This window comes from Candoia aspera, chromosome 6 (assembly GCF_035149785.1).
Source record: "Candoia aspera isolate rCanAsp1 chromosome 6, rCanAsp1.hap2, whole genome shotgun sequence".
Lineage (NCBI taxonomy): Eukaryota > Metazoa > Chordata > Lepidosauria > Squamata > Boidae > Candoia > Candoia aspera.
In genome coordinates, this window is record NC_086158.1 from 36,887,364 (window position 1) to 36,914,836 (window position 27,473).

Sequence of the window (27,473 nt, forward strand, 5' to 3'; positions counted from 1 at the left end):
GCCCCAAACAGACTCAGTACGCAACTTGGGGGTCTTCTTGGACTTGCAATTCCTGCTCAAAGAACAGGTGGCAGTCATAGCTAGGAGGGCCTTTAAATAGCTTCATGTTGTGTGCCAGTTGCACCTGTTCCTGGATCAGGTGGCTCTGCTCATGGTCACTCATGCTCTGGCCATCTCCCAGAAGGACTTCTGTAATGCACTGTACATGGGGCTGCCCTTGAAAAGTATCTGGAAGCTTCAGCTGGTGCAGAATGAAGTGGCACGGGCAGTTGCGTGTGCCCCTAGAGCAGCACATATTACACCTCTGCTTCACGAGCTTCATTGCTTACCAGTTTGCTTCTGGGTCCAATTCAAGGTGCTACATATGACCTTTAAAGCCCTTCATGGCATGAGGCTGGGTTATTTGAGGGACTGCCCCTCCCTGATTACATCTGCCTGTCCCATCAGATCTGGCAGAAGAGGTATGTTGCGGGTCTCGTCTGTGAAGGAGTTACATCTGATGGGACCCAGGAGACGAACCTTTTCTGTCATGGCACCAGCCCTGTGGAACACCATCCCCCCTGGAGGTGAAATTGACCCCATATTTCCCAGCATTAGAGCCTTCTCTAGAGACCTACTGTAGGTCTTTGCATAATGTGTCCAAAATAGGCTAATTTGAGCCTGGGCATTTGTGCCTTGAGTGAGAACTCTGGGTTGATTTGTTTGATGTTCCATTTGTTTGCTTTCTTGGCTGTCCACAATATTCTTGGGAGCTGTTTCCAACACCAAAGTTCAAAAGTGTCAATACTCTTCCTATCTTGCTTCTTCAAAGTCCAACTTTCACCTCCATAGAGTGTCACACAGAATACCATCATTTGCACAGTTCTGATTTTTGTAGGTGTAGACACATCATGGTCTAGGGCTGGACCTGTTCCCTCCACCAACACTGACCGGAACTGGCCGTGGAGGAAGGAGAACCACTGAAGGATAGTGCCTCCCACTCCCAACCCCCTCAGCTTGCCCAGAAGGATACCATGATCGATAGTATCAAAAGTTGCTGAGAGATCAAGAAAGGCGAAGGTAGATTCACTACCCCACTCCTGAATCTGCCATCCACGATTAATGCCATCTTGATGCTATATCCTGGCCTGAACTCAGACTGCAACAGGCCAGATGATCTGCTTCCTCCAGAACCCTTTGAAGCTGTACACCTACTACCTTTTCAACAATCTTCCCCAAAAAGTAAGGTTGGAGACTGGACAAAAATTATCTAGTACAGATGGGTCCAGCGATGGCTTCTTGAGTAGGGGTGGACCACTGCCTTCTTTGAGAATTTCCCCTTCCTGCAGGGAAGCATTTGCCACCACTTGAACCCAGCCACAGGTTACCTCCAAAGAAACAATAACCAGCCAAGTGGGGCATGGATCTAACACACAGGTGTCAGGGCTCAGCATCCTGAGGACCTGTCCACTTCCTCAAGTGAAACCAGATCAAACTCAGCTCAGAAAACTGAACAAGACTGTACCTCAGTCATCTCCAAAGGACCGGCCCAGCTAGAGTCCAACTCTACCTCTAAAGCAGATTTGAGTGACCTTATCCATAAACTGAGGAACATAATCCTCACAATGAACCTGCAGGGGTCCCTAACCCCTCCTTACCCAGGAGGAACCCAGTTTCCAATTCTAATTCCACTTCAACTAAAGAAATGGCATGAAGCAAATAGGTACGGCAACAATGACTTTTATGACTTTACAATTTTTTTATTTCAAATTTTACATCTTTGGATCCTTCAAAATTAGTTAAAATTATATTAAAGATTATTGTTCACAAATCAGACATTTGAGGCTTTACAGTTTTAACTTGAAAAAAATGCAAACATTTCTTAATTCTCTACAGGTATATAAAAGTGGTAAAGAAACACCCCTAGATACAAAGTACTTCTTATTCCACATGTTCATTTTGGAACAAAATATTGGCTGGGATTTAGATCTTAAAGAGTAGTTCTTTTGATCCAAGTCTATTAAAAATGGTACATAATTGAATGACATCACTGTCTTCATATGATTTTAGAAAACTTAACATTTTTCAGGTATGTAAAATTGGTTAAACAGGAATACAGTAATGGTTCCTGTTTCAGCTGCTGTGGCTGGGTGGGATGATTCATATGATACCATTCCATGTAGAAAGAATGCATAATTAAAGTTTGCTCCAATTACCCAAATATTAGGTGGGGATGGCTATTTTGTCCAGTCCCCCCTCTCCCAGATATTCAGTGCTTGGGGAAGGTCTATATCTCCCTTTTGTACCTATTAGGATACATGAAAAACCAGATAATGGCCCGACTAAAGAAATTCAAATAAATGTATCTAGATTAATGTATGAGGAAATAAAATTCTTATCAACGGTTGGTGCTTATCCAGTTGGTTTTATATACACTAGTAAATTAATTAGAAGTTGAAATGCAGATGTTACCTCCTACCAATTGCATCTGTATCCCTCAAAACCTTAAACTTTGTTATGTATAATTACATACTGTACTTAAAGCTGATGATTAATTGGAATCGTATGAGGGACTTATTATTTCATCAACCACACAGTTCAAATGGATATTGCTTTTCACATATGTGCTACATTCTGGCAGCATATGTAAGGAATACCATGCTATCAAAACCCAGCTAGAATACGGATGGCACACTGAACAGGTAAAAGATTGGCTAGTGTCGTTGTATGGCATGACTATAATGTTATTGTAATCATAATGTTTCAGAATACTGTTTTGTCCTAGAAAACATACGATTGGCTGTTCACCAACAAAATTATATTAAATTTGCTTTTCTTTTAACAGAACAATTTTAAAGTAGCAAATTATTTCAGAAATAATCCCAAAAGTAGCCCTTTCATACCTATCATTGTGAAGATAACTGAACGAAGTCAGAATACCAAAGAACAGCCTAAGAAAGGCCAAAAGAAAAAGTTTATGGCATATTTTAAACAGTGGCGTGGTGAACAGATACAACCTAATCCTGTTGAAATATTCATTGGGTGGCCAGGATGGATGAAAGTGCTCCTTTTTTTGATAAAAGGAGGTGTGATCATCCTGAGGTACCAACTGTGGCTGCAAAAAGCACTGCGGGTGTAATTACACCAACAACAGTGTTCCTCTCAGTTGCAGGCCCTGAAAGAGTCACCAGAGGAGAGTTTAGATCTACAACTTTTCCATTCATTGGATAGGACTCAGGATAGCCTCCCATGCCAGTCTTTTTCTCACTGAAACTAAGAGGATGCAGAACAGGGGAAACAATCCCTAGAAAACCATGCATGACAAAAACAGCATCCCTGCCAACACTTCAGTTTGGAAAGTGACTCACAAGCTGTCACAACAGATTATAATCTAAGATGTTTAGTTCTTTTGGATGAATAGGCCCAAATTAAACAGCTTGGTGCATGAGGAACTACTGTATTGACTATAAACTAGTGAGTGTGTATATAAATATGCATATGTGAAAAACAGCAATGTTCCTGTCTAAAGTTACAGTTTTAGTTGAGTTTTGGTCTCTTTCAACACTAATTCTATGAAAAACACATATATTACAAAAATTATCCAGACTATCATAGTGTGGAAAAAGTCTTTAGCTGCAAAACATACTCTGGAAACAAACATTAAAAACCAATTATTGCAGCATATTTTTCTCAGCTCCATTTTTAATGACATGTAGAGAGGATGGATCCAATTAGGACTGTAAAGATTACTTCCCAATTTTTTATACTGGGTTTATTTTAGTAACATTGGAAGTATCATAACATACCAGGCATTCAACAGAATTTGGCACTGTTTATAGTATCTGCAACATCCAATTTGGAGTAGCATTGGCTCAGCTGCTCCAGAATTGGTCCTACAGAATGGGGCAGTCCCTTCAGGTAGTAAATGCTGATGATCAGCAGCAAGATGTTGGGAAGTGGCATATGCTATGCCTGCTACACTACTCTGCTACCTTTAAGAGCACTGGAGGACTAACTTTTGGATAAAGTATGGAAAGGAAAACCACCTTGTTCTTCACTTTGGATTGCAAAATGTCTTGGTAAAGCCCTGAGCCCATTGCCAGGATCCATTCCTGTAACACTAATATATTATTTTTAATTTCCAGTCTTTGTTTTTTCTATATCAATGCTATGGCCTTACAAACGGCTCTCTAAATCCATATATTCTTGCTCACAATGTTGCCCTCTTGGATCATATCCTTATATTAGCATCTGAACAGTCCAGAACAGACACAAGTCTGGTAACAAGGCACAGAAACTCTGATCCCTCCATCACTGGATTAAGTGTTTCTAAAACGCAGAAGCCTCATTTAGCAGCTTTCGGTACCGGCCCTGAAGTGGCAACCAGCCATCTATTTGTCTTTTTAATTCAGTCACAAAAATTAGATACAAGCCAATGAAGTTCTGAAAATTAGAGTTTTCATTGTATTTCTGTAATCATGTTGGGTAATAATATTCTTGGCACTCATCTGGGAAATGCATTCTGCTGAATGCTATGTATCTCTCTGGCACATGTTGTAGTCCTGAATTAAGGCAGATTGAATGGAAGAAATGCTTGTTGTTAATAACCTGTTAATTTCTTGACAGGTCCCTTACAACCCTTTCTTTTAAAAATTAAAGTGCCTTGTGAATCAAGACAGGCTTCCAAGCCCAGAATTTGGTATTCATACTCCTAACATTGTGCCTTCCTTAAGCCTGGTAAAGTCACTTTCCCATAATTGTAAATATCTTCATCTGTTCCTTGATTCAGGTGCTTCACCATATTTTTTTCAAAGAGCAGTGGGTGGTAGGCACCCAATGTGCAGGCTTGATCAAAGAACTTCTGGTAATAATGGCAAATGTCTGTTTGCCTCTTAGAGGGGAGAAACTCATAAACATCTACTTCATCACAGAAGTTCATCATAAGAACAATGCCTAGAAAGAGAAAAAGAGATCATTTTTAGGGCTGGTAAAGAAACAATTTAACAGAAAATATATTAATAGTAACACAAAGCAAAACAAAGTATAGGAAAAAAACCTTCTTTTGCCCAGAAACCTCTCGTTTTAGAAAACCTGAAGGATTCCATACCAATCTTTTCCTAACCTGGTATCCATCAGATGTGTAAGGTTACAAGTGTTGATAACACATTTAAAAATATTAATCTAATCTTATCTAATGCAATCCAATCCAATCTGTCAGAGTGCGAATATCACAAGGGCCATTTCAGAAACTCTTAAGTGCTGAAATTATTCGCTCCGGATCTTCACATCAGCCAGACCATTAATCTGAGATTTTTCCAAAATGCACTTAACAACAGGCTGTAACATCAAAAAAAGAGAACTACTTAAATTGTACACTTTCCTTTCAGATCTGGAAAAGCAGGCTGGGACATAAACTAATTTGGAAGGTAGCTCTTCCCTCTGCTCTGCAGCAGGAGTCAAACTGGTATGATGTTTAAAGTTGGTTCTATTTTGTTGCTAAATATGTGCATGAAGATCAAACAGCATTTGTTATGTAGTTTAGTACAGAAGACTGTTACCTTCCATAAGTGTTTTGTGTGTGTTTACCAGCATGCTGGTTGGGAAATACTGGGAGTTGAAGTCCACACATCTTAAACTTGCAGAGGTTGAGATATGCAAAATTTAGTTCCTTAATTTTTGGTAAAGATCGGAATCATGCAAGCAATGGTATTCCCTCTGACACTTTATGGAAGCAAAAGTTGGACTTTGAAGAAACAGGATAGGAAGAATATTGACCTTTAAAGTCATTCATAGCATGGGGCTGGGTTGTTCGAGGGACTGCCTCTCCCCGATTACATCTGCCCATCCCATTTCGTCCGACATAGAAGGCATGATGAGGGTCTCGCCTGTCAGGTCCCAGGAGGCAGGCCTTCTCTGCTGTGGTGCCCACCTTGTGGAATCTTCTCCCCCTGGAAGTGTGGTTAGCCCCATCCCTCTTAATATTTCGCATGTCCCTCAAGACCTGGCTATGTGATTGGGCCTGGGAGTCCCAAGGGACCGGGGAGATTTTGCGATGGCTCCCTTGCTATGCGTGCTTTTTAATAGTTTTTTTTATAGTTTTTAATGATGATTCTTTTATATGTATTTATTGGTTTTCTTTTTAATTGAGTTTTGTATGCCACTCAGAGTCATTCTCTGTGATACAGGTGGCTATATAAATATGATGTAATAAATAAATTGACACTTTGTTGGAAAAACTCCTGAGAATACTGTGGAGAGCTGAAAACAAAAACAAAACAAAACAATGGATCATTGAACAACCAAGCCAGAGTTCTCACTCGAGGCACAAAGGTTCAAATTATTCTATTTTGGACACGTGATGCAAAGACGTAGCTCTCTGGAGAAGGCTCTAATGCTGGGAAAGGTGTAAGGAGAAGGAAGAAGTGGATCACTAGCAGCAAAGGGGTGGACTTATTTACAGTGGCATTGTTGGAAGATCTGAAAGACCAGGTTAGGGTCAGATCTCATGGAGAAAATCTATTTATGTGGTCACTAAGAGACAACATCGGATTGATGGCACATAACCATAATTTTTGGTGGCCCTGTTTTTAATTCCCAACTTGATAGGCACCAGAGTCTGCTCCCATTTTTATATACTAGCTGTCACCCAAGGTCAGCTTTGTACTCTATTTCTCTAAAACAGGAGTACAAATTGAAAGGAGAAACCAAAGACTTACCAAGCATGCCAGAAGAGGGTGGATTTGGCTGAATATCCTCTGGTGAATTCTCCTGGAGGATATCCCAGAGTTGCCACTGCATGTAGGGATTCAGGATATAAAAAGGCTGCTTGGGATGTCTTTTCCGATAATGCTTGTAGCTTTCAAAGAAATTGTAGTCCGGTTTCTGGAACCACTGAAACCAGAAATGAAAATGAGTTACAAATCTCCTCTTTGGAGATATGATACTTTTTAAAAAATATTTTTTATTGAAAGTTTTTAATAACAATAGCAAAAGGAAATACAAACTAAACTCAAAAAGGGAAAGTAAAAAAATAAAAATAAAGGGTGTACAGAAAGAGAGAGAAAAGAAAAAGAAATAAGAAAAAGAAATATAAAGAAGTAGTTTCTGATCTTCATCACAACAAGTACAAACAAACTTAATAATTCATATATATATATAACATTACATGCAAGTATCTCTTCTTCCCATAACCCATCTCTTATCCATATGCAAATCCATAAATCATCAACTTTTCAGTCCTGGTGTGAGCAAAAAGTCCATAAGGGGATTCCAGATTTATACAAACACACCTTATTTTAACCTTGATCAGACAAATCAACATTGTACTCCTTCCTTTTGTTTTAAACAATCTTTATCTTTAGTTCATTCAGATGCTGTTGTAGGATTTGATCTCCCTTCCATTTTTCTTTTTCCCATCTTGAAGGTTACTTCAAGACTTTAATCAACTTCTTTTGTAAGTCCAGTAAAAAGTCCTTATCCAGGTCAATTTCTAGGGTGCAATTCGTGCTTCCACTTTAGTTGTTTTCTTTAGTGCTCTTCTAGTCCTTTTTAAAAAAAATTTTTTTCCAGAACTTCTGCAAATTCTTTATGTTCTGATATTTCTGCATCAGGCAAAATCTGTTTCATCTCTTTATCTTCCAAGATGTTACCTTTCGCCTTTGGATCTCTTACCCAGATGCAGTTCAAGAATAAACAAGGCTTGTCCAAAAAATATAGGTAAGTCTCAAGCAATGATTCCCTGCACAAGAGCTCCCTCTTGTGGTTATAGATACGTAAAATTCAAAAAGAAAAAAAAATGTTACAAAATGGAATCTGTTCCAAAGCACAATATAAAACACCCAAATGAAACTGGATACTGGAAACTGGATAGAGAAAAAGGTTCAGATGAAACAGATTCTGTGCTTCACTTCCAGTCAAAGGGCTTTTGGGAGGAACAGAGAGGCAGTTGTTGTTGTTGTTTATTTGTTAAGTCGCTTCCGACTCTTCGTGACTTCATGGACCAGCCCACGCCAGAGCTTCCTGTCGGTCGTCAACACCCCCAGCTCCCCCAGGGACGAGTCCGTCACCTCTAGAATATCATCCATCCATCTTGCCCTTGGTTGGCCCCTCTTCCTTTTGCCCTCCACTCTCCCTAGCATCAGCATCTTCTCCAGGGTGTCCTGTCTTCTCATGATGTGGCCAAAGTATTTCAGTTTTGCCTTTAATATCATTCCCTCAAGTGAGCAGTCTGGCTGTATTTCCTGGAGGATGGACTGGTTTGATCTTCTTGCAGTCCAAGGCACTCTCAGAATTTTCCTCCAACACCACAGTTCAAAAGCATCGATCTTCCTTCGCTCAGCCTTCCTTATGGTCCAGCTCTCGCAGCCATGTTACTACAGGGAACACCATTGCTTTAACTATGCGGGCCTTTGTTGTCAGCGTGATGTCTCTGCTCTTAACTATTTTATCGAGATTTGTCATTACTCTTCTCCCAAGGATTAAGCGTCTTCTGATTTCCTGACTGCAGTCAGCATCTGCAGTAATCTTTGCACCTAGGAATACAAAGTCTTTCACTGCTTCTACATTTTCTCCCTCTAGTTGCCAGTTATCAATCAAGCTGGTTGCCATAATCTTGGTTTTTTTGAGGTTTAGCTGCAAGCCAGCTTTTGCACTTTCTTCTTTCACCTTCATCATAAGGCTCCTCAGTTCCTCTTCACTTTCAGCCATCAAAGTGGTATCATCTGCATATCTGAGATTGTTAATGTTTCTTCCAGAGATATTAACTCCAGCCTTGGATTCCTCAAGCCCAGCTTGTCGCATGATGTGTTCTGCATACAAGTTGAATAGGTAGGGTGAGAGTATACAGCCCTGCCGTACTCCTTTCCCAATCTTAAACCAATCCGTTGTTCCATGGTCTGTTCTTACTGTTGCTACTTGGTCGTTATACAGATTCTTCAGGAGGCAGACAAGATGACTTGGTATCCCCATACCACTAAGAACTTGCCACAATTTGTTATGGTCCACACAGTCAAAGGCTTTAGAATAGTCAATAAAACAGAAATAGATGTTTTTCTGAAACTCCCTGGCTTTTTCCATTATCCAGCGGATATTGGCAATTTGGTCTCTAGTTCCTCTGCCTTTTCTAAACCCAGCTTGTAAATCTGGCGATTCTCGCTCCATGAACTGCTGAAGTCTACCTTGCAGGATCTTGAGCATTACCTTACTGGCATGTGAAATGAGTGCCACTGTTCGATAGTTTGAACATTCTTTAGTGTTTCCTTTTTTGGTATGGGGATATAAGTTGATTTTTTCCAATCTGATGGCCATTCTTGTGTTTTCCAAATTTGCTGGCATATAGCATGCATTACCTTGACAGCATCATCTTGCAAGATTTTGAACGGTTCAGCTGGGATGCCGTCGTCTCCTGCTGCCTTGTTATTAGCAATGCTTCTTAAGGCCCATTCAACCTCACTCTTCAGGATGTCTGGCTCTAGCTCACTGACCACACCGTCAAAGCTATCCCCGATAGCTTCCTATACAGGTCTTCTGTATATTCTTGCCACCTTTTCTTGATCTCTTCTTCTTCTGTTAGGTCCTTGCCATCTTTGTTTTTGATCATACCCATTTTGGCCTGGAATTTACCTCCAATGTTTCTAATTTTCTGGAAGAGGTCTCTTGTCCTTCCTATTCTATTGTCTTCTTCCACTTCCGCGCATTGTTTGTTTAAAAATAATTGCTTATCTCTTCTGGCTAACCTCTGGAATTTTGCATTTAATTGGGCATATCTCCCCCTATCACTGTTGCCTTTTGCTTTCCTTCTTTCTTGGGCTACTTCTAGTGTCTCAGCAGACAGCCATTTTGCCTTCTTGGTTTTCTCTTTCTTTGGGATGTATTTTGTTGCCGCCTCCTGAACAATGCTGCCAACTTCTGTCCAGAGTTCTTCCGGGATCCTATCTACTAAGTCCAGTCCCTTAAATCTATTCTTCACCTCCACTGCATATTCCTTAGGAATATTAGTGAGCTCATATCTAGCTGATCTGTGGGTCTTCCCTAATCTCTTTAGTCTGATCCTAAATTGTGCAAGAAGAAGTTCGTGATCTGAACTACAATCAGCTCCAGGCCTTGTTTTTACTGAATGTACAGATGTCCGCCACCTTTGGCTGCAAAGGATGTAATCAATCTGATTTCGGTGTTGTCCATCTGGTGAAGTCCATGTATAAAGCTGTCTCTTAGGTTGTTGGAAGAGAGTGTTTGTTATGCAGAGTGAATTGTCTTGGCAAAATTCTATCAGCCTATGTCCTGCTTCATTTTGTTCTCCCAGGCCATGCTTACCTGTAATTCGAGGTGTCATTTGACTGCCCACCTTAGCATTCCAGTCTCCTGTGATGAAAATAACATCTCTTTTAGGCATGTTGTCCAGTAGGTGCTGCAGATCCTCATAGAACCGATCAGCTTCTTCAGCATTTGTGGTTGGGGCGTATATTTGGATCACTGTGATGTTAGATGGCTTGCCCTGAATTCGAATTGAGATCATTCTGGCGTTTTTTGGGTTGTATCCAAGCACTGCTTTAGCCACTTTACTATTAATTATGAAGGCTACTCCATTTCTTCTGTGGTCCTCTTGTCTACAGTAGTAGATCTGGTGGTCATTTGATGTGAAGTGGCCCATTCCAGTCCATTTCAGTTCACTGACGCCCAGAATGTCTATCTTTAATCTTGACATCTCACCAATAACCACATCCAATTTGCCCTGGCTCATAGATCTTACATTCCAGGTTCCAATGGTGTGTTGATCCTTAGAACATCGGATTCGCCGTTCACCACCAGCACTGTCGGCCGCTAGCTGTCCTTTCGGCTTTGAGCTAGCTGCGTCATCACGTCTGGGGCTAGTTGAACTCATCCTCTGTTCCTCCCCAGTAGCATTTTGACCATCTTCCGACCTGGGGGTCTCATCTTCCGATGGTATACCGACATATCTCTGGTTGTACTGATCCATTTAGTTTTCACAGCAAGAATACTGGGGTGGGTTGCCATTACCTTCCCCAGGGATCGCATTTAGTCTGACCTCTCTGTCATGACCTTCCCGTCTTGGGTGGCCCTTCACGGTTTAGTTCATGGCATCATTGAGGTGCTCAAGCTCCAGCACCACGACAAGGTAACGATCCTTTGCTGAAGACAGAGGCAGTAACTAGGTTTATACTGTATTTTGCTACTTTGTGTCTATGGCACCAGCAATACTCAGACTTTTGGGAACAGCTTTATTTGAAAGCCTATAAACGTCTGTTACCAATTAAGTGGCTGTTACCAATCTCCCAAGCAGAAATATTTTGTGTGGTGCTGATAGGGCTGTATTAAAAACAAATCTCTAAAAGGGGTTCATTAAACTGGAGACCAGGAAACTTTCCACTGAAGCACAAATTAGTTTACTGACTGCTGGAAGCACAGACAGGCCTAAAAAGGGGTGGGGTTACAGTCCCCATTTAAAAATTCTTCTGAGCAAAGTATTAGGTTCCTGTCAGTAGTGCCTACTTGCAAAATGATAATGTAGCACCGTAGCTATATCATGTATAGTGATTACTTTCTTGCTGTTTTCGTTTCATTATTTGGCACTAAATTCAAGGCTCAGATTCAGGAGAAACATCTAGGTATGAATTGCTAAAAGGAGGTATATATAAAATAAGGGTCGATCCATGCAACTACACATGGCCTACCACCAACTTTTCTAGACATCCTGTATAAATAAATAATGAACACCAATGAAACTTACCTCATCAATATTTGCATGATATGGTGCTGGATCCCACACAATAATGGTTCCAAAGTTATACTGTACATCTGAAACAAACTTCTTTTCTTCAACAGTAATAAGCTAGAAATGGCAAAAGAGATGGAGATCAATGCGTTCTTCCCCATTTGAAAAACCTGGGACACCTACTATATCCCAAATCCATGTTCTCCATATACATGCAATCCAATTCTTAGAATTCTCTAGTTAGAATTCTGAAAGTTGAAGCTTTCTGAAGTATCTGAGGCTGTGGAAGGCTGACTTAAGGAGTCAGGTGACATAGCTTTATTTGGACCATTACTTTAGATCAGACTTCTCCAACTTGATGCTCCCAGATAATTACACAATTTCTGTGTGTAGGACCTGGGATAGCATGGAAGATCTTGTATGTACAGTGCCACAAGCAAGAACCTCTGAGGAAAACAAACACACTTATTTTCATGACCCACCAGCCCTTAACTTATGTGATAGTACAGCTTATGGGGACAGATTAGTGCTGCATGAGTTTTGCATTTCTTTTCTTGCTTGAGTGGGGTTTCAGTCAAAGTCAGAAAAACACATACTATGAGTAAGAAGTGTTTAAGCAAATGTATGCAGGCTTAATATGGAGAGGAAGATATGAATACCTCTGTAAGTCATACAGCAACCACACATACACATATAGACTTGGTTCAGTTCTAATTCTGAATGTTTAAGGAAAGATCTGAAATGTATTTCCAACATCCCCATGGTCTTGAACCCTTGCGTTCATACACATTTTCCCCATTTTATTTGCTGAAACAGTCATTGGAACACCTCAAATGTCTTCATAGAGATGTTGTACACACACAGGCACTGCCACCTCTGATATTTTTATCATTTGGAGTTTTGCCATAGCACTGAACAATATTTGCAGGCAATATACAATATATTTGAAACATGCATTCTATTACATGCAGAGCTGGCTATGACTTACAAACATATCTTACAATAAATGGGTGCCATATTCACAGCTAAAAGAACCCAAATAAAACATCCCAATGAGCCCCATCTTTGATTATTTCAGAGAAATAGCAGATGGAGACCTACAAATAACTTTTGCAGTTTGAATCTACTCTAACCTAGGTAAATGCAATGTCATTGCCCAGATATAGGACACAGTTAAGTAAAGCACAGGATGAAGAAAGATCATCTACAGATGACATCAGTTGCAGAGTGCTGGCATTAATTTTTATTCAGATAATGCCAAATATCCAACTCTGATAGGCAGCAGAAATCAGTCAGAGTTCCCTCTTTCAATTTTCCATACACTTTTCCACTGGGTAGTTTTGTAATAAAGCTCCAGCAAAGCCTCTAATTCCCAAGTGCTTGTAACCACTTACAAATTTAAACATTCACTGAGTTTTCCAAAGAATGTTGTTTCAAGCAGAGAATGTCTATGCGAAGAATCACAGATATTTCTGTTGTAATGGTACATCATAACTTTATTTTCAGTTTATAGAGGCTCTTGAGTTGCATTTTGAAAACTCTGAAGTTACTCATAAACCTATTGGTTCTCCATATGAATATCAATCACCATAGCCCCTGGGACATTGACATTCAACTGAGGCAGCAGGCCACCATTAAAAGCAAGGACTAGGAGCTTGTCTTGTTTACTTCCCTGGGCTCTGTGAACTGTGGGGATAAGGCAGTTTGTAACAAACTTGCCTTAACGAAGTCCTTATCCGTTAACAGAGCTACCTCATTAATATCCTGTCACCACATATTTCTGGCTATTTTTATCTGAGCACAAGGCATCAGAATTACTTCAGATCTCTGCTCTCAGTGCCTTTTTGAGCTACATTTAACTATTATGGGTCCACATTTAGTAATTCTGCCTTGTTGGCCGCTTGCTTTGTTATCTATTTAACTGCCTGGTCTCTCATTCCCTTGTTAGTTCTCACTTGTTTCCATTATTTGTTCGGCATAAACTATCACACCAGTTAACTAATAATACAATATTCCTATTGGCCAGCCAACTTTAGCATATCAACCAGTTTTCATTTCAGCATTAATTTAACTTCTCCTACTTCCAATATATATAACTATCTCCATATGCTCAGGCAAACTTCAGAGTTGTAAGTATTTTTAAGGAAGGAATGATTTTCAGTGACTCCATTTCTATCATCCTATTGCATTCATGATATGCAGAGAGATTCATGCATTCCAGCTGTACTAGTCAATTAGGTTGTTTGATGGAGTCAGCTGCAATGAATATGGAATCTCTTGAGTAGTCCTCTCCAACCTGGTGCCCTCCAGACAAGTCAGACTACAACTCCCTGAAACTGGCTAGAAGTTTTAAGAACTGCAATGCAGTATTTCTGGAGGCTGCCACACTGAAGAAGGCTACTACTGAAATACACAAACTGGAATTGTGGTCACAAACAAAGTGTAAAAACATAAGAAATAGGTTGTTATGAACTGCAGATATGCTGCAGAGAATATGAACTCTTGTTTTTGACTAATTAGATTTTTAAGTGTTGAAGACTGACTGAATCATTAAAAAATGAACCCAGTTAAAAACAGGCAACCTTGGAATGTGAAATAGAATCCAGGCTCAAGCCATCATTCATGATATCTGTATCTGTTTTCATTCTTTCCTTTTATCACTCTACAAGAAGTTTAAAATATCATAAAATAAGGAATGTGTTTATTTAATTAAAATAGCCTTCCCCAGTTTGCATTCTCCAGAATGGTGGACTACAACTTCTGTCATCACCAGCCAGACTGAGCAATTTTAGAGGTTGCACTCAAGATAGTGCACAAGTACTTATGATGTCCATAACCAATCTTTACAGACTGACTCCTTTAAATATTTTTCCAGAATAACTTCATTCTTCTTTTTTTTTAGCAGCACAGAAATCCACACAAAACCCTGCAACTATTCTATTTCAATTCCAGATGCAGATGCTGCAGTAAACAACTGCAGGATCATACTGAACTGTCCTGAAGCCCACCTTAGGGACTGTTCCTACTTATATGTTTCAGGTAGAATATTAGTATTGTTATTAGTATTGTTCTTTTTTTTTTTTAACTACAAAGAAGGGGGATAATAATTTTCATGGAGATCGTACAATCCCAGTGAAGCTCTTTCCCATCTTTGGCATTAACTTATAGGCACTAAAGATATTTTTTCTCCACCGGCTAATAATAGTGTGCACTTCGTATGTGAGAACTGTTATTGTGGAGGCTTAACACACACACACACACACGCATAAGTTCCAGTGAAAATTTCTAACACATTCTCCAGATCCAAATAATATGCAAAGCACTTCTGGTAATAAATTTACTTTTTGAGTCAAAGCTGTAGTTTGAGCCAAAGCTGTATCTCTTGGTTGCTTTACCGTTTGGATTCCTGCAATATAAATAAGAAGCTGCACTGATGTTATTTATTACAGAATATGTGAAGAAGTGTCCAAAAGTTTCCAGCCAGAAGGATTGCACAGCTAAGTCTGATTAGCTTAAAATAGTGCTTTGCCTTTAATTACACCTGCATTTATTTTGATAATTCTTTCACACAAGTTGAAAAAGTAATTGCTTTCAATTTTTTTAAGACAACAGAAAATATCAGCGAAGTTCTCATGAGAGTTGGCAGCTTTGCAGGGATGGCAGGTGTGCATGGAGCTCCTCCTTTTTATCACAGAATCCTATTTCCTGGGCTCTGCAGCCTTTCTGGCTTCCCAAGTTCCAATCAAACCCCAAGGGAACTCTCTCATGGGACATTTTTTTAAATCAGGAAGCATGGGCATCCAGCCATGGACGCATCACACTGATTTGAAGATTCATAACAGAGAATAAATTACTGCACTCTCTTCCTTTAATAAAATGAAATGAAATGTTAGAATAACTTGCAAAACATCACCAGAAGGAATTCTGAAAATATTCAAAAGCACCCTGATAATGATATAAAGAAATAAAGAAAACTTTCTGGAAACTGGGAGACATATTTTGGCATTCTATTAATTTAGCACAAACTGCACATCTATTTTTGGACAAAGGTCCTTGAATGTCAGGAGCAGTACTATAAAAAACTGGCAGGCCTACGACAGAAATAGATATGAGCTGGAAAAAGCTAAATTTGACTTAATAAAATCCAATTAACATTTAATTAAAGTAATGCAGTAGAGATAACATAATTATTCTGCATACATTTAATAATTTCCTTATTCTATGCCATTAAAAACGACAGTTGGGTGACATTTGGAGGGTCTCTGGTAGGTTTCATGTGTCCTCCAAACCATGAGCTGGGTATCCCTCAAGGAGAGGAATAAAACAAAAGCAAACCCCTTCCGATGGTGCTTTAACAAGTGTTTTAAAACAAGGAAAATGCACATTTAATGTACTGCAACTTAGGGAGATTAGTTAGGCTCAGCTGCTCTGTTCCTGTGCAAAGAGAAGAATTCTTTTATTTTTTGCCACTATATTTGCAGACCCAAAGAGGCTGGGCAATAGAAAGAGCCATTCTGAAAGCTTCCCAAATTCTCCCTCTTCTCTTGTTCCTTAGCAGACCTACCTGAGAATTAACAAGGCGCAGTGTAGTTTTCTCACCAACATCCACCTGAAACCCCTTTGTAGGGGCCCCATTAAACCGCAGGATTGCATCATGGCTGTCTGAAAGAAACAGAAAACATGTACTGAGGACATCTCAGAGCAAAATCCCCCAGTCTTCAGAGTTTCGGTAGTTCAGCTATGAATCACTCCTATGTTGTTCTACAGAAAAAGCTAGGAACAATTTCATCTCAACGTTTTTGTCCTGTATTTGAAAAATTTATACTATAGCCTTATAGCTACTTTATGTTGATCTGCTCCTACACTAATATTAAGCCTTTGAAAAAAATAATTCTCAAGAGCATTATGGCTATACCAAAAAAACCCAACAACACTCCTTTAACTAAGCAGTAGAATTGGGCACAGGTGGTTTTATCCAATACCCGCAGCTACCTCTCTTGCAATAAAGAAAGGCACATGATACTGATTAATTTCAATTAACTGGCGTGGATGAGGAACAACCAATTGAACCTCAATTTGGACAAGATGGATAGCAAGGAAAATTGGCTGGGGGTTTCCAGCCTTGCCCAAGCTGGTGCCCTCCAGATGTTTGGATTCTACCAATTAGATCAGGATAAACTAGCTTTTCCTGCCCCATATCATGGAAAACTCAACAGCAAAATGTTTTAATCATATTTAGTTACTTTTGTTGTACCAGAAAAATATACAAATGCAAACCTATTTCTGCCCCCAGATGTGACTGCTTCATAGATCCTGCAGAGGATACAACTGCACATCGACCTAGATTGCCCAGTTCCACGCTGATATTTTTCTTAGGCAGGTATGTCTCCCATTCCAATGTATTAAAGGGGCCATCAGATGCAGTTACCATCCTAAAGTCTAGTTTTTTCTGAAGCTGGCACAACACCTTTTCTGGGCTGAGTTTAGCAGCATTCTTCCGTCCAGTGTATTTCACATGATATTTGTTCATTTTTAAGTAATTCTTTCTTGCCATTTGGAGCCTGGCGTGAAGACCCTGGGAAGAACTATCCTTGTTCCAGACTTTGATTTGATTTGGTTTAGGTTCAGCATTACTAACTTTAGCCTGGGATTCTTTGTTGGACAAAGAGACTTTGCCTGGGCCATTGACAGTTTTATTCTGGACCATTCTTGGTGTCATCGAGATCCATTTCCACAGATCCATTTGCAGATAATCAGTTTGGCTTTCTGTTTTTATGGAGATGAAAATTCCTTTCCGTGTTTCCTTCCACAGATAAATGCTCAGGACCAAAACAAAGACCAGAATGCCGAACATCCATTTTCTAAACAAGTTGACATGAACCATAATGTACAATGCATTAGGTTGGGAAGTTCAATTTCAGATGGCTAAACCTGAAAAAAGGAAACAATGTAAACATATTAATTTGGCGGCGGGGGGGGGATAATAGTCTATAGATAGATTAATGCTTTTTACACATTGCTTTAGATACTTCTCCAAAAGCCAGTTGCATAGGATTGCACTGTCTTTAAATAGAGCCCATAACTCAGACCTTGGTGGGCTGGATTAGATAAATTAATACAGGTTTTTATTGTCCTGTATACTATTTCATGAAATAAAACAGACATCTCCCTCTCCTCTTTCTTTTCCTGAGAGATAAATGAGATAAAATTACGCGTGGTAAGAGCAAATACATTTAAGAGGAGCTGATTTGTTAGCATTGGGTAGAGAAATGGCTCTGCTGGGATGTATTTACCAGATGTAGAACCACTGGCCTGGCCAGAGATGTGGCTGTAAAATCAGGCAATTCCTTTTCATTAACATTTTCATTTCTACTAATGACACATGCACACAAACATACAGACTCACAAACATGGAAAGGAAAGGACATCCTTGTGGTTCCTTTCTGGTGCCTGCAAAAAGCCGCTTTTCCAACTGATATTGAGTCAGACTTCTTTCTCCAGCATAGAATCATAGCATGAAAAGGTTAGATGGGACCTTGGATATCATCTAGTCCAACCCCTAACCAGTGTAGGAACCGACTACTACAGCATCCATATCAAATGACCATCCAGCCTCTGTTTATTCAGCTCCGATGAAGAGTCTACCACCTTCCAAGGCAGTTGAACAGCTCATACCATTAGGAAATTTTTCTTGATGTTCAACCAAATTCTATTCCTTTGTAAATTCCATTGTTTCTTGTCCTATCTCCTGGACCAAGTATGGATAATTCTACCTTGTCTTCTACTTAATAGCTTTTCAAATGCTTCAATACAGGTATTATGTCTTTTCACAATAAACATATTTAAATCTCCAACCATTTCTCTTAACTGTTTCTTTCTAGGCCTCTTATAACCTTAATTGCTGTCACTCTGACACATTCCAGTTTGACAATACTCTTCCTAAAATGTGGTGCATAGAACAGTATTCTAGGCACAGTCCGGCCAGTGCAGAATAGAGACAAATGAGGATTTCTCCTGATCTTGACACTATGCTTCTGTTGATGCAGCCTAGGAGTGCATTTGTGTTTGTGTGTTTTCAGCTGCATCACACTATTGGCTCATGTCCATCTTATGATCCACCAAATCTCTCAGATCCCTTTTACAAGCACTGCTGTCCAGTAATGCCCCACTTCCTATTCTCATGACTTTGGTCCTTCTAACTCATATATAGAGAGATCTGCATTTGTCCTGCTGAGATTTATCTTGCTGGTTTCTGCCATATTTATTGACATCCTCCTCAGTCTTGATACTGTCCTCTGAAGTGTTTGCTAACCTTTCTACTTTTTTGTCATTTGTAAATTTGTTAATTTTTCCAACTCCTCATCTAAGTCAGTTATAAACATTCTATGTTGAACAGGGCAGGGTCTAGAACAAAGCCCTGTAGTGTTCCACTCAACACTTCTAGCCTAACACAAAATAACTAAGATACATTTGTTGGATACAAGCATTCAACTGGTTCTGTAGCCATCTAATGGCAGTATAATCCATGCTGCATTTTGCCATCTTCTCGACTAGAACCTCACAAGAAACCTTGCTGAAATCAATATACACTATGTGCACCATATTTTAATGATCAACTAAATTGATCACTTTATCAAAAAAAGGAGACCAGGTTGGTTTGGTATTCTTGATAAACCCATGCTGGTTCCTGCAAAGAGATGCAATATTTTCTAAATGCTTATAAATATATTGCTTAATCATCTGTTCCAGCGTTTTACGTGGTACTGATGATTAAATTGACCCTTCATTTTCCCCTCTTGAAGACAAGAATTACAATTCTCTGGCACTAAGTCCTCCTTGATTCCTCAAAGAACAGAGTAAGCTCCTTTAGGACTTTCAGATATTTTTTATCTGGTCCTGAATACTTACAGTTGGTAATGGTAGGGTACCACTGCTTTACATCTTCAGCCAGCTCTTCCCTACTGGTTAGGATCAGTTTTAAGACAGTTTTTTTCACCAATATTCTAGAAAATGAAACCATCTGCAAGAATACTGAGGAACTTTTGGGGTCTTGCAGTCATGGCTGAGTCGGATTTCTAACAGATGTTTGGGTAGTTGAGGTTTCCTATATTCCTCCTCCCTGAAAGTTCTGTTATTTGGTTTGGGACACCATTATCCAGATCTTCTGTCTGGATAATGCAAAACTCCACATATCTCTGCTTCCCCTTCCTTGTATTTTTACCCAAATCTTCCTGCTCAAATTTTATGCCACTTCCCTCTCCTCAGGAGAACTCCCCAGCCAAACTCCTGTTTGCCTGCGCAGGAAGGAAAGTCTTCAATAGCTGTTATAGGGTAACAGGGAGCTTTCAGATCAAGGGCAGCTGGACTTTTAGTGACCCTGAGTTCTATGCAGCTGTTACTGCTCTAACAACTGTGTGAGCTCATGCATAGAGAACAGCACCCAAAGCAAAAGCAAGAAAGACATTTTCCACTTACAAATAAAGAGCTATGTAGCCATGTGCTCTGGCTCTTCACTTAAGGAATAAATGTATACCTTATGCTTTCCACTGGGACAGGTGACATCAGTAATAAAGTGAACTGATAATGCCTGGATGAGTCACTTCTTATGCTTATCTTGGTATGTAAGTGCCAATTTGAACTGAAACCCATTTATGGGACATGGAGACTTCATACCAACCCAGAGAATCTGAAGGTAGCTTCAGTGAAATCAAGAAGAAATCTCCACTAACTTGTAATTAGGATGTACTGTACAGTATTTTCAACAGCTTTAATAAACCATTACAGCAGTTATCCCGTAGGGTCTGGCATTAAATATACTTTCTATTCATCAGAAGGAAACATAATATCTAGGGCTCGGCACATTTTACAAAAATGGAGCAAAGCAAATGAACAACGTCCCCCTTCTGCACTGCACAATGTAGCAACTGCACCTTTTCATGTGACACAGGAAAGTATTATTTTATTTCTAAAGTTTATATGTTAGTACTGTACGGCAGGGCTGTATACTCTCACCCTACCTATTCAACTTGTATGCAGAACACATCATGCGACATGCTGGGCTTGAGAAATCCAAGGCTGGAGTTAAAATTGCTGGAAGAAACATTAACAATCTCAGATATGCAGATGATACCACTTTGATGGCTGAAAGTGAAGAGGAACTGAGGAGCCTTATGATGAAGGTGAAAGAAGAAAGTGCAAAAGCTGGCTTGCAACTAAACCTCAAAAAAACCAAGATTATGGCAACCAGCTTGATTGATAACTGGCAAATAGAGGGAGAAAACGTAGAGGCAGTGAAAGACTTTGTATTTCTAAGTGCAAAGATTACTGCAGATGCTGACTGCAGTCAGGAAATCAGAAGATGCTTAATCCTTGGGAGAAGAGCAATGACCAATCTCGATAAAATAGTTAAGAGCAGAGACATCACACTGACAACAAAGGCCCGCATAGTTAAAGCAATAGTGTTCCCCATAGTAACATGGCTGCGAGTGCTGGACCATAAGGAAGGCTGAGAGAAGGAAGATAGATGCCTTGGAACTGTGGTGTTGGAGGAAAATTCTGAGAGTGCCTTGGACTGCAAGAAGATCCAACCAGTCCATCCTCCAGGAAATAAAGTCAGACTGCTCACTTGAGGGAATGATATTAAAGGCAAAACTGAAATACTTTGGCCACATAATGAGAAGACAGGACACCCTGGAGAAGATGCTGATGCTAGGGAGAGTGGAGGGCAAAAGGAAGAGGGGCCGACCAAGGGCAAGATGGATGGATGATATTCTAGAGGTGACGGACTCATCCCTGGGGGAGCTGGGGGTGATGACAACCGACAGGAAGCTCTGGCATGGGCTGGTCCATGAAGTCACGAAGAGTTGGAAGCGACTAAACGAATAAACAACAAACTGTATCAAAATCAAATTTCCCCATTTAAAAATGCCTAATAATTTTATGGTTGCTTGTCGTTGCATAAGCTTTCACAAACGAGAAGAATCATTTGCAATCACCGACTTCATTATATTACAACTCCCATTACTCTAAGCACTATCACTTAGTCATACTGATTCAGGATGCTGGAAATTGTAGACTGACATCTAAAGAGGGAACAATCTGTCACTAGAATAGCTTGCGGCCTGTGCGGCTTTGTATACAGAACTGCTCTTCTTGTACCCTCTTCACGAAAACGTATGTGAGACATAAAAGATTAGAAGTGTCACATCTATTTACTAACTGGCATTACATGTATCATCAGTGCAAAACTGTGTATCTAGCATGTAAAAGGAACAATCTGTGAGTCCCAGAGACTAATCAGGCTTTCTACATTTTTATGACCACTTGGTGAATATTAGGTTGAAACTACCATAAAACCATACCCCTAAGAAATCTGTTCAGTTCTTAACAAAAGACAACACTGAAAGAAACAGTGTTGTCCAGTATAAGATAGGTCTATAGAAAAAGTGTTTAGAAAAAGTTCTGTGAAGGTATGACACATGTAAAATAATTGCCAATGGGATTAATTAATGTCATAATTGTACTTCACTTATAATTTAAAATATGGAGAAAGAAATTTTGATTAATGGGAGACAGTCTGGTCTGGTCTATCCGTTCAGTTGTGTCCAACTCTTGGTCCCTTTGTGGATCAGCGCTGTCCATTCTATCTCTTACAGCTTCCTTTAGTTCCATCAAAGTCATTCCAGTGTCCCTTCGGATGGTGTCAAGCCAGTGAATCTTAGGGTGGCCCCTTCTTTTACCAATGACCAATCCCAACATAATTGTCTTTTTGAGTGAGTTGGCATGCATAACATGACCAAAGTATGACAGTTTTTGTTTGGTGATCTTGGCTTCCAGGGATATTTTTGGCTTGACTCTGCCTAGGACTTCCTTGTTGGTAATCTTTGCTGTCCATGAGATGCATAGTAGTCATCTCCAGCACCACAACTTGAATGCATCTATCTTTCTCCTATCTGCCTTCCTTGAAGTCCAAGTTTCACAACCATACGTAGAAGACAGTAGAAAAAGTTATTTTGTCTCTAATAGAGTATATTTACTAAATACAAAGCCAGCTAAAATTGACATTTAGGAACATAATCTCATGACTTAATAGTACAGTATATAATATTGTAATAGTTCCTTACAAGTACAGCTGAGATCAGTAAACATTAACTTGTAATTCAATATCTGCAAAACTAATTAAAAGATTATTTGATGTTTTCACTGCTTGGCTTATATCCCCACATTATGGCGTATGACCACATTGTGTTTGCTTACATGAACTTTCATCTGAGGTTCAAAACAAAATCCCTTTTGCCAAAAGCATGTTTTATATAAGTGTTATAAATATGGTAGGATTCTATATATCTATATTATATAGAATCTACATTCTATAGAAGCATGAAATAAAGCCATCGATAGGATGGTTTGATTTGGATTTCCGTATTGAGCAGATATCAGATTACATTAGGGTAATCCCCATGCTAGCTGGGGAATTCTGCAAGTTGAAGTCCAGACGTCTTCACGTTGCTAAGGTTGAAACACTGGACTACACTATGTAAATGGTTCTTCCAGCTCTATGATTCTACCATTGTGTACAGATTTTCTCTTTCATAAAATAGCATAAATTACAAGGTTAAAATAAGATTAAAAAACTTTTGAAGGAGTGTAATTTTCATTCTGATCAGTCCTTCATATACTTAGTTCAGATAGCTTTGAATTTATTCAGTTCATTCTGCTCAGCCAAGATACATTCACTCCACTGGATCTTTTCTTCATGAACTAAATTAATGTATCAACACAGAAGGAAAGGAAGAGCTAATTTTGTTCTGGATGTGAATGCACTGTCTCAAATGTGGAAGCGTGGGGAGTAGGGGCTGGGAGAGTCAGCTGAATCTGACTCTGCTTATGCACTGATTAAACACACATCTTTATCAGTATAATGTCTATTTTTCTCTCCTACTAAACAAATGTTGTCGTGCAAAAGTTATGATAAAGAAGGAGCTATGGGAGAATATGGGTTAGGGTTAGAAAATGGAACTACAATATCAAAACTGGCTGCTTTAGTAATTTACACAACTTTAACACAGAAACTTTCATTAAATAACTACTGATCACCCCAAAGTAGTCTGCTGTCATTACAACTATGTGTAATTAGCAGTTGCAATCCTGTGCACATAATGTTCTGTAATGAAGAAAATGGCTTTTTGCTATAAGCATTTTCCATAAAGGTCATGAAATTACTTTTGAAATGTAATATTTATTCATTATAAAATATATGACTTACTTTTCTGAAATAATATGCAGTTAAAATGCTGTACACATTTTGCTGCTTAAGAAATCCTGAGCACAGCAATTTGGGGAAGTCTGTAATAAACGAACATTACATTTTAAAGAGGCAGCAACAATAATTTAAAACAATAGTAAATAAGGTAGAACAAATTTGAGAAGAATATTCCCTTCAATATTCCCCTTCCTAACATGTAAAATGGTATAGTCCTAGGAACTCAGTATCACAAAATTTACCTTCATTTGTAACCAGTATTTATCACAGAAGGGGGAACCACTTCAAAGTAAAATTGATGTCACTATTGTATATCACGATTAGGGAAGACCCACAGATCAGCTAGATATGAGCTCACTAATATCCCTCAGGAATATGCAGTGGAGGTAAAGAATCAATTTAAGGGACTGGACTTAGTAGATAGGATCCCGAAAGAACTATGGACAGAAGTTTGCAACGTTGTTCAGGAGGCGGCAACAAAATACATCCCAAAGAAAGAGAAAACCAAGAAGGCAAAATGGCTGTCTGCTGAGACACTAGAAGTAGCCCAAGAAAGAAGGAAAGCAAAAGGCAACAGAGATAGGGGGAGATATGCCCAATTAAATGCAAAATTCCAGAGGTTAGCCAGAAGAGATAAGGAATTATTTTTAAACAAGCAATGCGTGGAAGTGGAAGAAGACAATAGAATAGGAAGGACAAGAGACCTCTTCCAGAAAATTAGAAACATTGGAGGTAAATTCCAGGCCAAAACGGGTATGATCAAAAACAAAGATGGCAAGGACCTAACAGAAGAAGAAGAGATCAAGAAAAGGTGGCAAGAATATACGGAAGATCTGTATAGGAAGGATAACAATATCGGGGATAGCTTTGACGGTGTGGTCAGTGAGCTAGAGCCAGACATCCTGAAGAGTGAGGTTGAGTGGGCCTTAAGAAGCATTGCTAATAACAAGGCAGCAGGAGATGACGGCATCCCAGCTGAACTGTTCAAAATCTTGCGAGATGATGCTGTCAAGGTAATGCATGCTATATGCCAGCAAATTTGGAAAACACAAGAATGGCCATCAGATTGGAAAAAATCAACTTACATCCCCATACCAAAAAAGGAAACACTAAAGAATGTTCAAACTATCAAACAGTGGCACTCATTTCACATGCCAGTAAGGTAATGCTCAAGATCCTGCAAGGTAGACTTCAGCAATTCATGGAGCGAGAATTGCCAGATGTACAAGCTGGGTTTAGAAAAGGCAGAGGAACTCGGGACCAAATTGCCAATATCCGCTGGATAATGGAAAAAGCCAGGGAGTTTCAGAAAAACATCTATTTCTGTTTTATTGAATATTCTAAAGCCTTTGACTGTGTGGACCATAACAAATTGTGGCAAGTTCTTAGTGGTATGGGGATACCAAGTCATCTTGTCTGCCTCCTGAAGAATCTGTATAACGACCAAGTAGCAACAGTAAGAACAGACCACGGAACAACGGACTGGTTTAAGATTGGGAAAGGAGTACGGCAGGGCTGTATACTCTCACCCTACCAATTCAACTTGTACTCAGAACACATCATGCGACATGCTGGGCTTGAGGAATCCAAGGCTGGAGTTAAAATTGCTGGAAGAAACATTAACAATCTCAGATATGCAGATGATACCACTTTGATGGCTGAAAGCGAAGAGGAACTGAGGAGCCTTATGATGAAGGTGAAAGAAGAAAGTGCAAAAGCTGGCTTGCAACTAAACCTCAAAAAAACCAAGATTATGGCAACCAGCTTGATTGATAACTGGCAACTAGAGGGAGAAAATGTAGAAGCAGTGAGAGACTTTGTATTCCTAGGTGCAAAGATTACTGCAGATGCTGACTGCAGTCAGGAAATCAGAAGACGCTTAATCCTTGGGAGAAGAGCAATGACCAATCTCGATAAAATAGTTAAGAGCAGAGACATCACACTGACAACAAAGGTCCGCATTGTTAAAGCAATGGTGTTCCTCGTAGTAACATATGGCTGCGAGAGCTGGACCATAAGGAAGGCTGAGAGAAGGAAGAACGATGCTTTGGAACTGTGGTGTTGGAGGAAAATTCTGAGAGTGCCTTGGACTGCAAGAAGATCAAACCAGTCCATCCTCCAGGAAATAAAGCCAGACTGCTCACTTGAGGGAATGATATTCAAGGCAAAACTGAAATACTTTGGCCACACAATGAGAAGACAGGACACCCTGGAGAAGATGCTGATGCTAGGGAGAGTGGAAGGCAAAAGGAAGAGGGGCCGACCAAGGGCAAGGTGGATGGATGATATTCTAGAGGTGATGGACTCATCCCTGGGGGAGCTGGGGGTGTTGACGACCGACAGGAAGCTCTGGCGTGGGCTGGTCCATGAAGTCACAAAGAGTCAGAAGCGACTGAATGAATAAACAACAACAAAATTGTATATCATCAATGCTATTTTCACTGTATAGTATATCAATAACTTCCTATTGTTTGGCAACAATTGGTGGTATGTGCAGGTTTTTAAACCCGAATTCTGATATAGGTCTAAGATCTTGGTATCAGAGCACTGTGATGGAAACTATAGGAATGTTAAAAAAAAAAAGGCTATGAGCAAATTACAAATACACTCCCAGCCCTTTAATGAGATTAACAATAAATACGCCCAAAAATAGCACCAAAGCAATAATGAGTGGCTAATCATGTGCACTATATAACAAATCAATTCCCAATTAAGAAATAAAATATTGTTTTAAGTGTATCATCAAAGTACCTTTGTTAGTCTGTTGACAGGTTTATTCCCTGCTGTTGAGGAATAATGAATTTAAAATGGGCTGGTGTCTATAAAGTATTGGTATTAGACGTGAGCTTGGTTTCTAAGTGTGTTCTCTTAAAAATGTTGCTATTTTCTTAAAAGACACAGACTGAGAGTGATAAGATCTCCAACAAAAGCTGCAAACCACACCTGTGCAATGAAAAAAAATAATAATGAAAAAGACCATGACAGATGATTGTGCTGCAGAATAAGGTATAAACATCTGCTACCTTTGTCTGCCAATCAGACATGAATAAAACACGGCTAATAATAGTTAAAACACTCTCAAAGAGCTCTGAAGTCTTCAGAAACAAATTAACAAATGTAAATAACTGATTCTTGTATGGAAAAAAGCACATCATTGATTTATTTTTGAATTATATATAATTATATATATTATAATATTGCTCTCTCTAAAATAGCTTACCCTGCCAGATACTACATCTACATGGAGTGGATGAAAGGAACATTCACAACGACAAGGAAATGGCTTTCTGGGATCTTGTCTAGGACTTAGATTTGCTGAAATTAATAAGACTTAATTTAATCATAACCATCTATACCATGTCTTCAGAATAAAGCAATCTTTTTTAGCGATGTTTGTATGTGTTGTGATAAAACATTACCATTATTGCTGTAAATTTGATTGGTGGAATACAGTGTAGACTAGATGTACAGTTGGCTGTATTTTGACATTTTTTAAATAAA

General features: G+C 39.4%; 1 protein-coding gene across 1 annotated transcript; it reads right to left on the reverse strand.

Annotated features, from left to right (window-relative positions):
- Nucleotides 1–1,718: 1,718 nt before the first annotated feature.
- Nucleotides 1,719–17,669, reverse strand: ST6GAL1 (ST6 beta-galactoside alpha-2,6-sialyltransferase 1). The gene is made up of 5 exons (XM_063306736.1): nt 16,988–17,669; nt 16,275–16,372; nt 11,726–11,827; nt 6,696–6,870; nt 1,719–4,932 (listed from the first exon to the last, which is right to left on the reverse strand). Exons 1-5 carry the CDS (start codon nt 17,592–17,594, stop codon nt 4,691–4,693), a joined length of 1,224 nt encoding a protein of 407 aa, XP_063162806.1. The 5' UTR covers nt 17,595–17,669; the 3' UTR covers nt 1,719–4,690.
- Between the last annotated feature and the right edge of the window lie 9,804 nt (nt 17,670–27,473).